A 13777-nucleotide genomic window follows, 5' to 3' on the forward strand; every position below is an offset into this window, starting at 1 on the left:
GGCCGACAAAGTCAATGGGAATATAACATCAACGATAGGAAATCTGCAACGGAGATTATGCCTTTTCAAACAGCACAGGGTCAAATGATTTCAAAAATATACATGCTGTCACAAATCTTTGTTTCAGTGTAAACAATATTCCGAACAAACAAACAGAACTGTTTTTAACGAGCGGCCACCCGCTTGATATCAGTGATTGGTTAGATTTTCTCTTTCCATGGAACTAATTTCGGATAATTGGATAGTCATGTTTTTGAAATTTCTCAAAAGTGTAAGACGCCCTATAGTTGAATGTTGCACTATTACGAATTACCCATAAAAACAAGTGTATAGCTTAAAAGAAAAGCAGATATGCTTACATTTACGGATCAAAACGACATTACTACACCATCCAGTTATCCAAAATTAGTTCCGATCACGTTCTTATGCAATTGTATCAAAGTAACATCTTGTAGGATAAAAAGTTTTGACATATTTTGCAATAAATGTATTTGAAGTTTCAATATCAAGGGCTACAGTCACCCGTAATCTAATTTGCCCATATGTGGTCAAAGGGGCGTTCCTTGGTATTCAAAATGCCGTTGAGGGCGCTGTTTTAACGAGCGGCCACCCACTTAAAATCTGTGATTGGTTAGATTTTCTCTTTCCATGGTAACTGTGGCAAAGTTGGAACAGGTGACAGTATACCTTTAACCTATGAAACACAGCTGAGCCAGAACCTCATTCATTGTGGCACCAACTGCAGAAGACATCGAGATTTGATACAAATTATCGACATATGATAGTGGACACAAATTATCTTTAATCAATGGGGAATCGATACTATGTAAATCAGAATGCTACCATTATTACACTGAATTCATCTGAAAATTTAATCAATAACCTTCTAATGGAGCTTTGGGAGGTGCTTACCTTTGAGATATGGCTTAACCTAACATTGAGGCCTAATATACCATAAGAATGAGATTATCGAAATAGATTTTTTCCTGCGTTTAGGATCAGTGTCAAAGTAAGATCTGAGGATATTAAATTTATTGCAATAACTGTATTTGAAGTTTCTACATCAGCAGATTAATAATAATAAAATTTTGAAGTGTTTACCAATGCGACATGGCTTAGCCTACACCTGATTCATTTATGACACAAAACTTGTGGTATTTGACACAAGTTATTTTAACGTCATGATGGATCAATAATTGTAAACTGTAACATTCAATTAGAATAGTTCATTTATACGCTTGCGTCACCTGTTACTGACTGTTATTTATTCCTGCTCTGCAGTTTTAAGTCGAAAGCTTACATATACGAGAATCCCTATTTAGGTATCCATCGTCATATAAACATGCAAGCGTAACACTAGCTGTCCCAACAATCATGTACGGATAAGGCAATACACAGCTCGATCCACAGAAAATACAAACATCAATATCTGCATATCAAAACTCAACAACGCTAATCTTAAACACAAGATTCTGAAATCACAAAAATCACAAAAAATAGTACACTGATCAGAATACACAGGTAACAAGCAATTACAGTGCTCAGTTAACAGCTAATAAAAATGCGACTAGAAAGAAAACTAACCAATCAACATGAAGGCGGAAACAATAGTCAACACCACCCTCAATACAAACAAGGTAATAAAAACGTAACGATTAGTATTTTATGTAAAGAGACACCAACGGTAACTCCACTCTCTCAGTTCTCCCACAATGAATAGAACATAAGACTACACAAAGACGAACAGTAAAAGACCTGCACTGGAAATGGAAGACGTCCTGAAAATCGGTGAATGCACAGTCACTTGTGGTCTGTTCCGCTCTGCCATGGACGGGTGTATGCCTGAGAAGAAGACGAACTATGCGCACATCTATGAGGCGCATCGACGCGGAGCGGAATAGACAACATGTGACTGTGGTGAGTGAAAAACAGCAAGACAAGATCCTAGCCCGTACAATGAATCGACGAGAAACCACACAACATTCCAGCTACAGTAAACGTTGTGAACAACGTACATAAATGGATACAGCATGGGCCAAACAAGGATCACAATACCAAACGGTCTTTTTAAAGGCCAACACATACTCAAAAAGGATAGTTAACTTATCAACACTGTGCCATGCCTCAAAACCAAAAATGTACACTAAAATTACACATCAAATTAAAAATAAACACGGGGTAACATCATAAGGCGGCACAGAAGCAGAGAAGCAAAAAGCACATCACAAAGATGTCGCATTACACAAGCACAAACCAAAATGAATATCCATACTGAATTTCCCCTTCTAAAATTCAGAATAGAATGCATCCCATGTCGAAGGCATGTTATGAAGAACACTATCAGAAAACGGTGAGATATCAATCAAACAGTAAGATAAAGGAAGTGGAATAACATACACTAATGATTACAAAATGAGGAAGCGTCAAAAGTTACTCGTCAACCAATGATTTCAAACAAAGTTTACAACTGACAACTTATAACGCAGAAAAAATACAACATTTTGACAGAAACGCACAATATTAAACATGTTGACGGTCACATGTATCTATCTGTCAATCTAGTAAACACAATACGAACATGACCTTGAACACAACTGAACAAAATTAGACATCCTAAAGCATCCAGAATGAAAGAACAAACTTCCAGTGGGACAACATAGCAATACATACATTCTGCCAATATACCACACAATTTATCCACTGAAGATGAACTTGAGGCAACTGATGAAGAAAGTCTGGCAAACTTTCGAAGTAGTGTCGTATATAGCGTGTAAGGATCGTAGTGTCGTACGTAGTCTCTCCACTCTGTAGCACAGTTTGCATCGACACAAAGATTACAGCTGTGTCTCGCCGTGCCAAATCGGTTCTATATACAAGACAGTGTAACAAAAAATACACACTACTATACATTAAACGCAAACTACCAATATATGAACACTGTGTTGAGTTGCTTTCACTTTACTAACTTTTACTTGAACAGTTTTGCCATTGTACTGTATCCTGGAGATACTCAGAAATATAAAACAATGGACAAACAGAAAACAACAGACACTCCAACTCTTAGCAGCACGAGGTGAAAAACGTGACTGTGCCTTTACAAATTCATAATTAGAAAAGGCGGGTTTGCGCAGTGATGAAAACTTGGGGTTATGAGCATTGCCTCAAGTTGAGACACTTTTATAAGTAGAGTGACATCTGTCACACTGTCTTTCTCAAAGCTACGAAAGATGGACAGTAACAGTAGCACCAACAACTCGTCAGGTGATGGGTTTTCCATTTCCATTGTGCCGGCACCAATTCTGACGATGTACCTGACTGTTGCAGCGCTCTGTGTTACCCTGAACGCTGGCATGATTGCAGTTGTCTACATGGACAAAAAACTGCACACCATACCCAATATGCTCGTCTGCAGTATGGCGGTGACGGACCTCCTCGTCGGTGTTGCCAACATTCCTCTTTACATCGCCTCGAAATTCAGCGTGTTCAGATACCTCTACCAGTGCATCTTAGCTCTCAGTTTCACAATATTTCTCAGCATGGCATCGACTTACCATTTATTGCTTATAGCTGTTGACAGATACCTTTCTATTGTATACGCGTTGAGGTAAGCTGCATTTATCTTAGCCACCAACTGAATTCGTTTTCTAAATAAGTATTTCGTCTAAAATGACGAAGGATTGAAAAGAATCCTTCTTTTCAGTTTTTAGTGTGCACGGTCAAGTTTTCTCTCTTCAACTCCGATATATATTTATTTGCCACAACTTTCTTCTTTTAAAGATTAAATATGCATTCAAAACATAGTACGTTATAATGTTGGCATGTGTAACCGTATTTTCTAGATAATCATTATTTGTTACCTTCTTTAGCGTATTTTCGTTTTCCACCTTTTATCGATAGTATGAGTATGTCACCTTTTAAAGATTGTATTCTCGGCACGCTATCACTATTCTATTTAGATATAGATGATTTATAATAAGAATTATCAGTTAATCAATAAATTTGTACATAATTACTCAATATCGCCTGTTCCTGTGTCGTATCAACATTCGTGTCATTTGTGATCCGTCAGACACTCGACTTCGTCTCGTGTCTGACGCATCACAAATGACACTCATGCTGATACGACACAGGAACAGGTGATATTGGGTAATAACAGATTTATCATATACCCATCCCAAAAATTTTACAAATACTGAAGAAAAGCCTTTAAGTTTGAGGCTTTATTTTATTACGCCTTGTGCATAAATGTCGAAATATTTGTGTGAACAGGTTTCATTTATAAACTATAAGCTTACCACGACCTTGCCAAGAAGTCAACATCACGAGCGACATCACTGCCAGTCCTAAATATCTCAATGAACCCTACGAAGAAAGACACTGGGATTCAAAAATCGTTGTACAGGGGCATCTTTTTAAGGGGCAATACGCTATTACAATTGTACCCTATCAAAAACTGTCCCCCGCTTTAAATCTATCCTGATTTCGATCGCGCTCTGTCGTCGTACGACACAGAGAGGAGCCACCATATCGTTTGTTCACTCTGAGAGTTTTCACATCAACAGGTGTCGCTCGTGTGGCATCGCTGTCGAGCCACGTGCTCGCTACTTGTCCGGAGGTATACCGTGCCGTGCGAACGGCAGAATATTTGCTCGACCTTGTCTAAAAAATACTAGAACTTTAACAGAAAAACCATGAGAAAACATTCCATGACTCGACATATTATTTCCGAATTTAGAAACCCGAAATATCCATGTTCCTCAAAGCACTTCAATTTTTCACGTCGTCGACACTGATCTCCGCAGGCGTAGATCTGCAGCCATTTTGTTTGTTTACGTGATTTACCATCAAAGTGCAAATATAGTTCCTGAACACTCAAAAACCGATGACGTGTATCGTGCATATCTCGATGTTTACCGTGATATATCGTGGCTGATATTTTACGGTAATCGTCACTAGGATGAGGCGATATGGGCATTGGTATATTATGTATTTATCAGTGTACTCGTTCATGCACTGTTTTATGATTGCTTGTTTCGATTATTTGACAGTTGTTCGAGACCCAAATTTATATCTTTTGTAGTTGACTGCAATCTTGCAAGAGGAAATAATGAGATGCTATACTCTATGATTAAAAGGTACTAACCAAAATGATGCATACTCATATGTTTGGCTTATAGCTATTACACTAGTCTTACCCCAGCGTCAATATTAATGTTCAATTTGCAGATATGGGACCATGATGACCAATGTGCGTGCCTGTTCCTTGCTAGCTTTTTTGTGGTTATGGTCCTTGATTGTGAGCATCCTGCCGACGATTGGCTGGCGTAAACCGGAAGCCGCCATATTGATGACGCCATTGACTGGAAGCTGCAGGTTCGGCCTCTTCTTCGTGGAAAGTTATGCAATCGCCATAAGTGTTAACACTTCTGTTGCAGGTAAGTGATTCTGTTTGTTCGTCTGTTCGGTGTTTTAGAAATCGCATATGGATATGGTAAATGATGTTAAGTCGTCAGGTGAGCATGTGCAAAATGTGAGTCTAACACCAACTTTTGTAGATGACACCGTTGAGTGGCAATAGTTAGCTTAGCAGAAAATTCATACTTGATAAAATGTGCTATTATATGTTTCCTTTTACGTCGGAAAGCAAATGAGATATGAGACATTCAATCCAGCCAGCAACTAATATGACAGACATTCGGTGACGTAGTTGATCACGTTAGGACTACAGATTTACATGCATTAGCATATGCCATGACACTGCTTTTTCATACAAATACTTTGACATGAATCAAAGTTTTGGGTTATCCAAAAAAAAATTTATCAAAAGTGAGCGGAAAATTCAATTTAATCTTGTTAAATCTGCTGTCATGCACGAGTCAAAACCAAAGCAATACAAAACAAAAACCAACCAAACAAACAAACAAAAAAAAAAAACTAAGAAATGCGGACTTACGCTGTTGAAGTGCCACTAACGCTGTTGAAGTGCCACGTCCTGTAACGCCTTATCTGTAGCAACAAGTGTAATATCGGAAAATGTACGGCTGTTTGAAAGCAATATGTACGATTAGATAGACGACCACGGCAATGAGCAATCGCAAATAAAAGTGCTGGGGCTCCATATAACGTAAGCACCTTCATCTGTTTCCATTTTCCAGTTGCTACCATGTTCATACTCTACGGTTGTATATTCAAGTATGCGCGGGAACAAACTCGTAAAATTCTTGCAACCGCTGTGACCCAAGAAACGTCCAAGAACTCGTTTAAAGAATCCAAGCTAAAGCAAAACATACGGACTTGTGTTGTCCTGTTTGTAATAATGGGTTGCTATCTGCTGTGTATGATTCCGTCCAATGTGATCCTAGCCATAGAATTCGTCGGAGACGGTGACACGGCTAACAACGTGCCTTACTTCGCGGGTACGGTGATGGCGTTCTTCAACTCTGCTTTGAACCCATTAATATATGGAAGTTGCAACCGACCATTAAGATTGGCGATCAAGTCCCGACTTCTTCGTATTCGCTGCAAGAAGAAACCAACGCTCAATCTCACTACATAATCATCGGATGTTTTCAGGAATGGACGAAACGTATTAATTACATGTTAACATGATTGGAACTAATTTGGGATAATCGGATCTTCATATTTTTCAAATTTATAAAAAAAATGCTAGGTGCCATATAGCTGAATGTTGTTATATTACAAATTACTCATAAAAATAAGTGTACAACTTGAAAAGAAAAGCACATAAGGTTACATTTGTGGATTAAACAGACATAACTTCACCATCCAATTATCCCAAATTAGTTCCAATCGTGTTGTTTATATTAATGAAAAAGAAACAAAAAGGTAGAATTCGTCTAAGAGGCAGACATTTTAACTCTCAAACATTTATACTATTTTTGTCTGCCTCATGTTGGCGCTCATTCAAACGCACGCTGCATAAATAAAGTTTTAGCCAGCCTACTTTTTTAGAAATAAAAATTTGATTTTCCCCATAGATTTAAGCGCAGGGATTTGTAGCCATTTTGAATTGCAAATGTCAGTACAATTTGGACAATTTAATTTAGAGGGATACAACATCAATGACATTTACTGAGATATAGCTGTTTTGTATTTCATTTTGTCGTAATGTAAGATCATTTTAATATGTCATAAAACAGTTGTGAAACTAAAAATACTGCTGTTAATCGGCAGAGTTTTTAAGTTTGCTGTAATGTTATGTTTTAATATTTGGTAATTAGACTTTGTTCAACTCGGTGAATATTTAAAAACTAAAATCATATGCTGTAGTTTTTCTTGCGTCTCTCCTATTTCATATAAACCTACTTGGAATCTGGCAGCCAAGGACACGTTTTCCTAGCAATTGAACGCGTTACCTTTTAGTGTACGCAGTTGTTAATCTGTTTCTGCCGGTGATTCCGGGAGAAACTCCCCTGTATAGCGTTGACCCTATTCATCGCGTTCACCCCACTCTCTCGTTTCACATTAAAACAGAACACAAATCATCGCGTTTACCATACTCAAACATTCACAAATAACAGACTTGAACGAAATCTATATCGTTACATGTGAGGAAACATACCGGGATGAAACACTTATGTAGCAATACTAAAATTTCTATAACAACGTCGCTTCCAAACGAAAAATATTGACGTGGGTGTCCAAAAACATGCGTAGTAATAACCTCGTCATCCAATGCAGGTGCGCACGTGGCTTGAGCAGATCGTAGCTTATTACTTCCGACCTTTGAAAAATATTGCAATTAAAATCGCTCATGCTACGTAAATCTGTGACGAAAATAACTTTTCTTTTCAAAACAACGAGGTAGCAATTTCCGTTCTTCCCACATGCCTAGTGGCTACGTAGGGAGGCTAATATTGCAAACCTTACCATGAAACTGAAAGATGTGATGTAACCTCGATTGGCTATGTTACACGCTTTGCCAAGCATGCCTAGCTAGCTTAAGAGAGTGTTCAGTGGGGAAGGGGAAGCCCGACAAAGTCAATTGCGAATATAATATCAAAAATAGAAATCTGCAAAGAGGACTATGCCTTTTTCAAACAGCACAAAAGGGTGAAATGATTTCAAAAATATATCCTGTCACGAATCTTTGTTTCAGTGTACAAAATATTCTGGAAAAAAGGGTCATTCTCCTTGAGCTTTCATTCTCTGAATACAGCACACAACTATCCGAATACATGTATTTAGGCCTATATCTAACTAACTTTTTGTCAACAGTATAATCAAAGTCTACGGGCATACCAGAGATTTAAAGAGCAGAGTTTGAATAGCAGGTTCTTAGCGTGCCGTGGCTGACGTTAGCCAAAACATAAGGTCTGGGAGATATGGCTTTGCTTATACCATTATATGGGGCCAATTAGCCAAAAATTATGACAGAAATTATTTTCAATCTTATATGGAATTGTATCAAAGTAACATCTTCTTGGGTAAAAGAAGTTGCTCATCACCTGCAAGTGGGAGCTGCCCGGGTAAAATTTAGGGCATTTACAGGGGATAAAATGTTTTAACATATTGCACTTAATGTATTTGAAGTTTCAATGTCAAGAGCTTTCATAAAAATGTTGGAAGTGTTAACGTATGACACACAGCTGAGCCAGAACCTCATTGATTGTGGCACCAACTGCAGAAGACATATGAGATTTGATACAAATTATCGACATATGATAGTGGACACAAATTATCTTTAATCCATTGGGAATCGATATCATGTAAAATCTATTCAGAATGATACATTTATTACACTGAATTTATCTGAAAATTCAATTAATAACCTTTTAATGTATTTTCGGGAGATACTTACCTTTGAGATATGGCTTAACCTGTAGGTTATATATTGACGCTTCATATAACACAAGAATGTAATTATCGAAATAGATGATTTTCCTTCATTTAGGATCAGTATCAAAGTAAGAACTTATGAGGATATTAGATTTACTGCAATAACTATATTTGAAGTTTCTACATCGGCAGCTTTGTAATAAAAATTTTGGAAGTGTTTACTTATGCGAAATGGCTAAGCCTACACCTTATACATTTGGGGCCACACTTGTGACACAAAACACATTATACTTGACACAAGTTATTTTAACTTCATGATGGATCAATAAATGTAAGATCTAATTACAATAACTCATTTATACGGTTGCGTCACTGAAGTACGATAAGAAGGAAGTCATTGCAATCCCATGATGCTTGTGATTGCATCATCCCTCGCCATTGCCCAACTTCAATAGTTTTTACCTTCATCAAGATTTGAAAGCAATAAAGGTATTCTAAAGTTACTGAGAAAACTGAAAAAAAACTGATAATACTAGTAGATCGTTTAGGCTTTGGGATAATTAGATATTATTCCCTAATATTTTTCTTCGTTCAGCTCGGAAAATACTCGTGACGTAATGACCATGTCACCACGAGTCGAAGACGAGTGGTGACATGGTCATTACGTCACGAGTATTTTCCGAGCTGAACGAAGAAGAATATTAGGGAATAATATACTTATCACATGCACAAGCCAAGAATTCGTTATTTTTTGCAAAATAAAATAAGTTTTCTATGACGATTCCGCGTTTAAACTTTTGAACTACTTTAGGAATAATAACAGTAAGCCGTGCACAAGTTGTCAATCATTTCCAGTCGTCCGTCGTGTGAGTTAGCGCTCACGTTCGTTAGTGTGTGGAGCAAATGACAGCTCTCGATCTACACGTAGGCTACCTTCCGCAAAGTCATACTCTATTTCAAAGATAGCATAGTCCTAGAAATTTATCACAGACGAAGATACGCTATTTTTTGGGAACAAATATTGACTGAATCTCGACGGCGCGAATACTGCCTGACCCTGTTTGCAATGCGTACGGAACCCACGGTATACGCGACCACCTTCGAGTTCGTTGTTTCCGCAAATTATTCACGTAATACCTTCGGAATATCCAGGCGGTACACTCTTGTGTTTACATTGTTCGGATTATTAATGTCGTAGTCTGTGAAAATATCGATTTCATTACATGACTTTTGATCGTTGGAGAAACATCGGCCGCCACGTTGTTTGTTTACATATTTACGAGCACACCGAAGATCGACAAAAAAAAGGTCCGACGCACCAAAATTGATGACATAGACGCGGGTTGTCGTGACGTAGAACGACCAGAGAATAAATCCCGTATTTTTTGTTCGGAGACGACAAACTTGGCTTGTGCATGTGATAAAGCATATTACATGATCGCTTTGACCTTCAGCACCTTTGACGAAGACGATAAAGAACATCTTAAAATTGTCTTTTTCGAAAAGTAAACTACTATGAACCGTAAACAGTCACTTTGTTGAGATACAGATAACATGGCTGCACGAACTTATTGACTTATTAAAACTTGTACAAATTTATTCAAACCTTTTATATTTCTAGAGTAGTTGTGAAAAGTGGCCATGGGATAATAATAAATATTCAATGTTAGTCAAAAGCTGCAAAACATGCAAATTAAATACTTTCGTTATTTTTGATTGGGAGACTCGACAAATGAATGGTCGTTGGTTGTACTGTTTAGAAGAGTTGATTTCCTTTTTTATGAAAAGAAATCGGCATATCTGAAAAAGTACTGGGTCATATTCTTTCATACCGTGCCTTACAAGGTGAATAAATACAAGCTTGTCCCCGAGAGAGGGTGAAATTATACCGGTACTACAGGATGCCATGGGCAAAGCTTTCTTCAGTTTCGCCAAGTAAACCATCTCACATTTATCGAAATAAGAGAAATCATTGTCCATTCTGTAAAGAGATAAACAGCTGTACTTTGTGACGTCAAACCCTAGTGATTTCCCCGCGTAGCATGCTATAAGGTTATTCAAAAAATACCGGGGTTTACGTGCGAGTTAATCATACAACGGAGGAAAGCTTATTGTCCTGGACGCTATGTTTCTCGGTCAGTACCCACACGTACGATGTACGAGGGCATAAATCGCTGTATTTTGTGAATAACCTTATTATTATATAATATCTGTTAGTCCGATTTTACCTGAAAAGAAGGCTTTTAGGATGCTTCTCATGCACTGCACTGACCGATCGTGAGCAGAAGGGAAACGCGTTCAGCGCGACCGCTAAGGACACAGCGCACGTGGAGTTCAGCGGCATAATTTCACTCAAATGCACATGTTTTTGACTGGCCAATAATCACTGCATGAATTACTGAATGTTTAGATGTATATTTTTGTGAAAAATATAAAATATTATCTTGTTTTCCTGCGTTGGTGTGAAGGTGATGTGTGATGAAACCAATAACACGTAAAGTTATTGTACCCTGCGTCAAAATTATTGGAATCCGCGTCCTCTGGTACCAGGACCTACTGTACGACAAAACTTCACAGGTTACAGACACAGGTGTAATTAAGCAATAAAGCACACCTAGCGACGGTATACCACGAGATTTTGACCTGTTCACAACATATGTGCACGAGCGATATATAGCGAGTGCAAATGAAGTGAACTGGTCAAAATCTGGTGGTGTACATGTACCGTCGCTGGGTGTGACTTTTTGCTATCATATCAGAACAGTATCTTGAAATTCTGGCTTGGAACGTCAAAAATGGAGTTTTCCTCAAGCTGAGAACCCGGGCGTATGCCAGCCGCGGTGTATCGGCAATATACCATGGTTCTTCTCGCGTCTCGACCAATCAGATCGCTGTATTTGCGCAATCAATCTACTGGTATGATATAATAAAGGTATTATCGCATCATCGTCAAAAGTAATGAAACACAGGTTCTCTCACAAATGAGAACCTCCATCATTCAACGGTAACCTGTGCTGACCTATTATCTGTTCGATGAATTCGCTTGTCTTCAACGCCGTATTGTAGTGACCTTTGGTTTTTTTCAAAGATGCCCACATCACTGGATATTGTTGAAAAGCGTTTACATCTCAGATATTGCGAAGTTTAGACCCCTGTGGGAAGCGTTTGTCAATTTGAAGAAATTTCTTGCGATACTAGTTTCCGAAGAGATTAAATTTGTCAAGACCAACCAATCAGCGAGGAGAAACAATAACAGGAAACATTACATCACGTGGGTCAACCCCCTGTCAGCAAGAGCTTTGGCTCTGTTATCATAAGAAGTATCTTCAACGTATTGGCAAACACTTTCCAAAGGGGTCTAAACTTCACCAGATCTTCAATAAGAACACAATTAAAGTTAGTTACAGCTGTATGAAGAATATGGCTAGTATAGTCAAGTGGCATAATACGAGAATAATTGCCGGAGACCAGCGTAAAGATCAACCACCTGATCGTAAATGCAGGGACAAGTCTTCATGCCCCTTGAAGGGTAACTATTAAGTCAAAGACATGGTTCACAAGTACAAGGTATCAACGGGGACATTACGGAGAAGGTTTACAACGGCCTCACCGATAAAACCATCAAGACGCGCTTTCTAACCATATGCAATCGTACTGTAATGGCAAATACAGGAATACTACAGAGTTGTCAAAGTTTATTTGGCACTTAAAAGACAAGGACTATGTCTTTGACGTCTGGTAGTCGATAATTGACAAAGCATCGAGGTACTCAAACATAAGCAAGCGATGCAATCTTTAAAGCTGCACATTATCAATGTTGACAGATTCGCTCTTAAACAAACGTTCTGAGTTGGTTTCAAAATGTCTTTAGCAAAACAAATATTATTTATCAAATTTACTACCATCTAGAATAGGATGGTACGTCCCTAACATATAAATGAAAGTGTTGAACCGGAAATCCTCTCATTCCTGTCTGAAGATTGCACGTTCCATGAAGTTATGTAACAGATATTACTTCTTTGTACTTCAAGTAATATATATATATATATATATATATATATATATATATATATATATATATATATATATATATATATATATATATATGTATGTATGTATGTATGTATGTATGTATGTATGTATGTATGTATGTATGTATATATCCATATATGTGTGTGTGTGTGTGTGTGTGTGTGTGTGGTGTGTGTGTGTGTGTGTGTGTAAAAACATCGCGAATGCACATAACATGAGAAAGACTGACGGAAAGGCAGATAGACAGACAGGTTTTTAATCAATGCCTCAAGACTCTACAAGAGGTGTATATTCGTAAGAATGTTCGATAAACTATAAGTAGTGCTCAAGTCCCGATTTCAATCTCTCTCTCTCTCTCTCTCTCTCTCTCTCTCTCTCTCTCTCTCTCTCTCTCTCTCTCTCTCTCTCTCTCTCTCTCTCTCTCTCTCTCTCTCTCTCCTTTATAGTACTATACATTGAACGTAAAACCATCAATATATCAACGATATGTGGAGTTTTGGTAAGTATTTATTGACTCATTACTAACTGTGACTCTTACTTATTCCTGCTCTCCAGGTTTAAGTCGAAGGCTTACATACAGGATAATACCTTTTTAGGTATCCATCGTCATATAGACATGCAATCGTAACACTAGCTGTCCTAACAATCATGTACCGATTAGGCAATACACAGCTCGATTTATAGAAAATACCAACATCAATATCAGCAGATCAAAAGTCAACAACGCTAATCTTAAACAAAAGATTCTGAAATCACAAAAAATACACTGATCACAATACACAGGTCACAGCCAATTTCAGTGCAAAGTTAGCAGCCAATAAAATGCGACCAGAAAGAAACCTAACCAATCAACATGAAGGTGGAAACAAGATTCAACACCAAGGGTACGCTCAATACAAACAAGGTAACAAAAACGTAACGGTTAGTATTTTATGTTAAGAGACAC

At 37.9% G+C, this 13777-nt stretch overlaps 1 protein-coding gene across 1 annotated transcript; it reads left to right on the plus strand.

The window, feature by feature from the left end:
• Positions 1 to 3227: 3227 nt before the first annotated feature.
• LOC139127546 (adenosine receptor A2b-like) lies at positions 3228 to 6556 on the plus strand. Its single transcript, XM_070693453.1, has 3 exons — positions 3228 to 3604; positions 5227 to 5435; positions 6156 to 6556. The coding sequence occupies exons 1-3, from the start codon at positions 3228 to 3230 to the stop codon at positions 6554 to 6556; spliced, it is 987 nt and encodes a 328-aa protein (XP_070549554.1).
• The last annotated feature ends 7221 nt before the right edge of the window (positions 6557 to 13777 follow it).

Source organism: Ptychodera flava, unplaced genomic scaffold (genome assembly GCF_041260155.1).
Source record: "Ptychodera flava strain L36383 unplaced genomic scaffold, AS_Pfla_20210202 Scaffold_33__1_contigs__length_2856901_pilon, whole genome shotgun sequence".
Lineage (NCBI taxonomy): Eukaryota > Metazoa > Hemichordata > Enteropneusta > Ptychoderidae > Ptychodera > Ptychodera flava.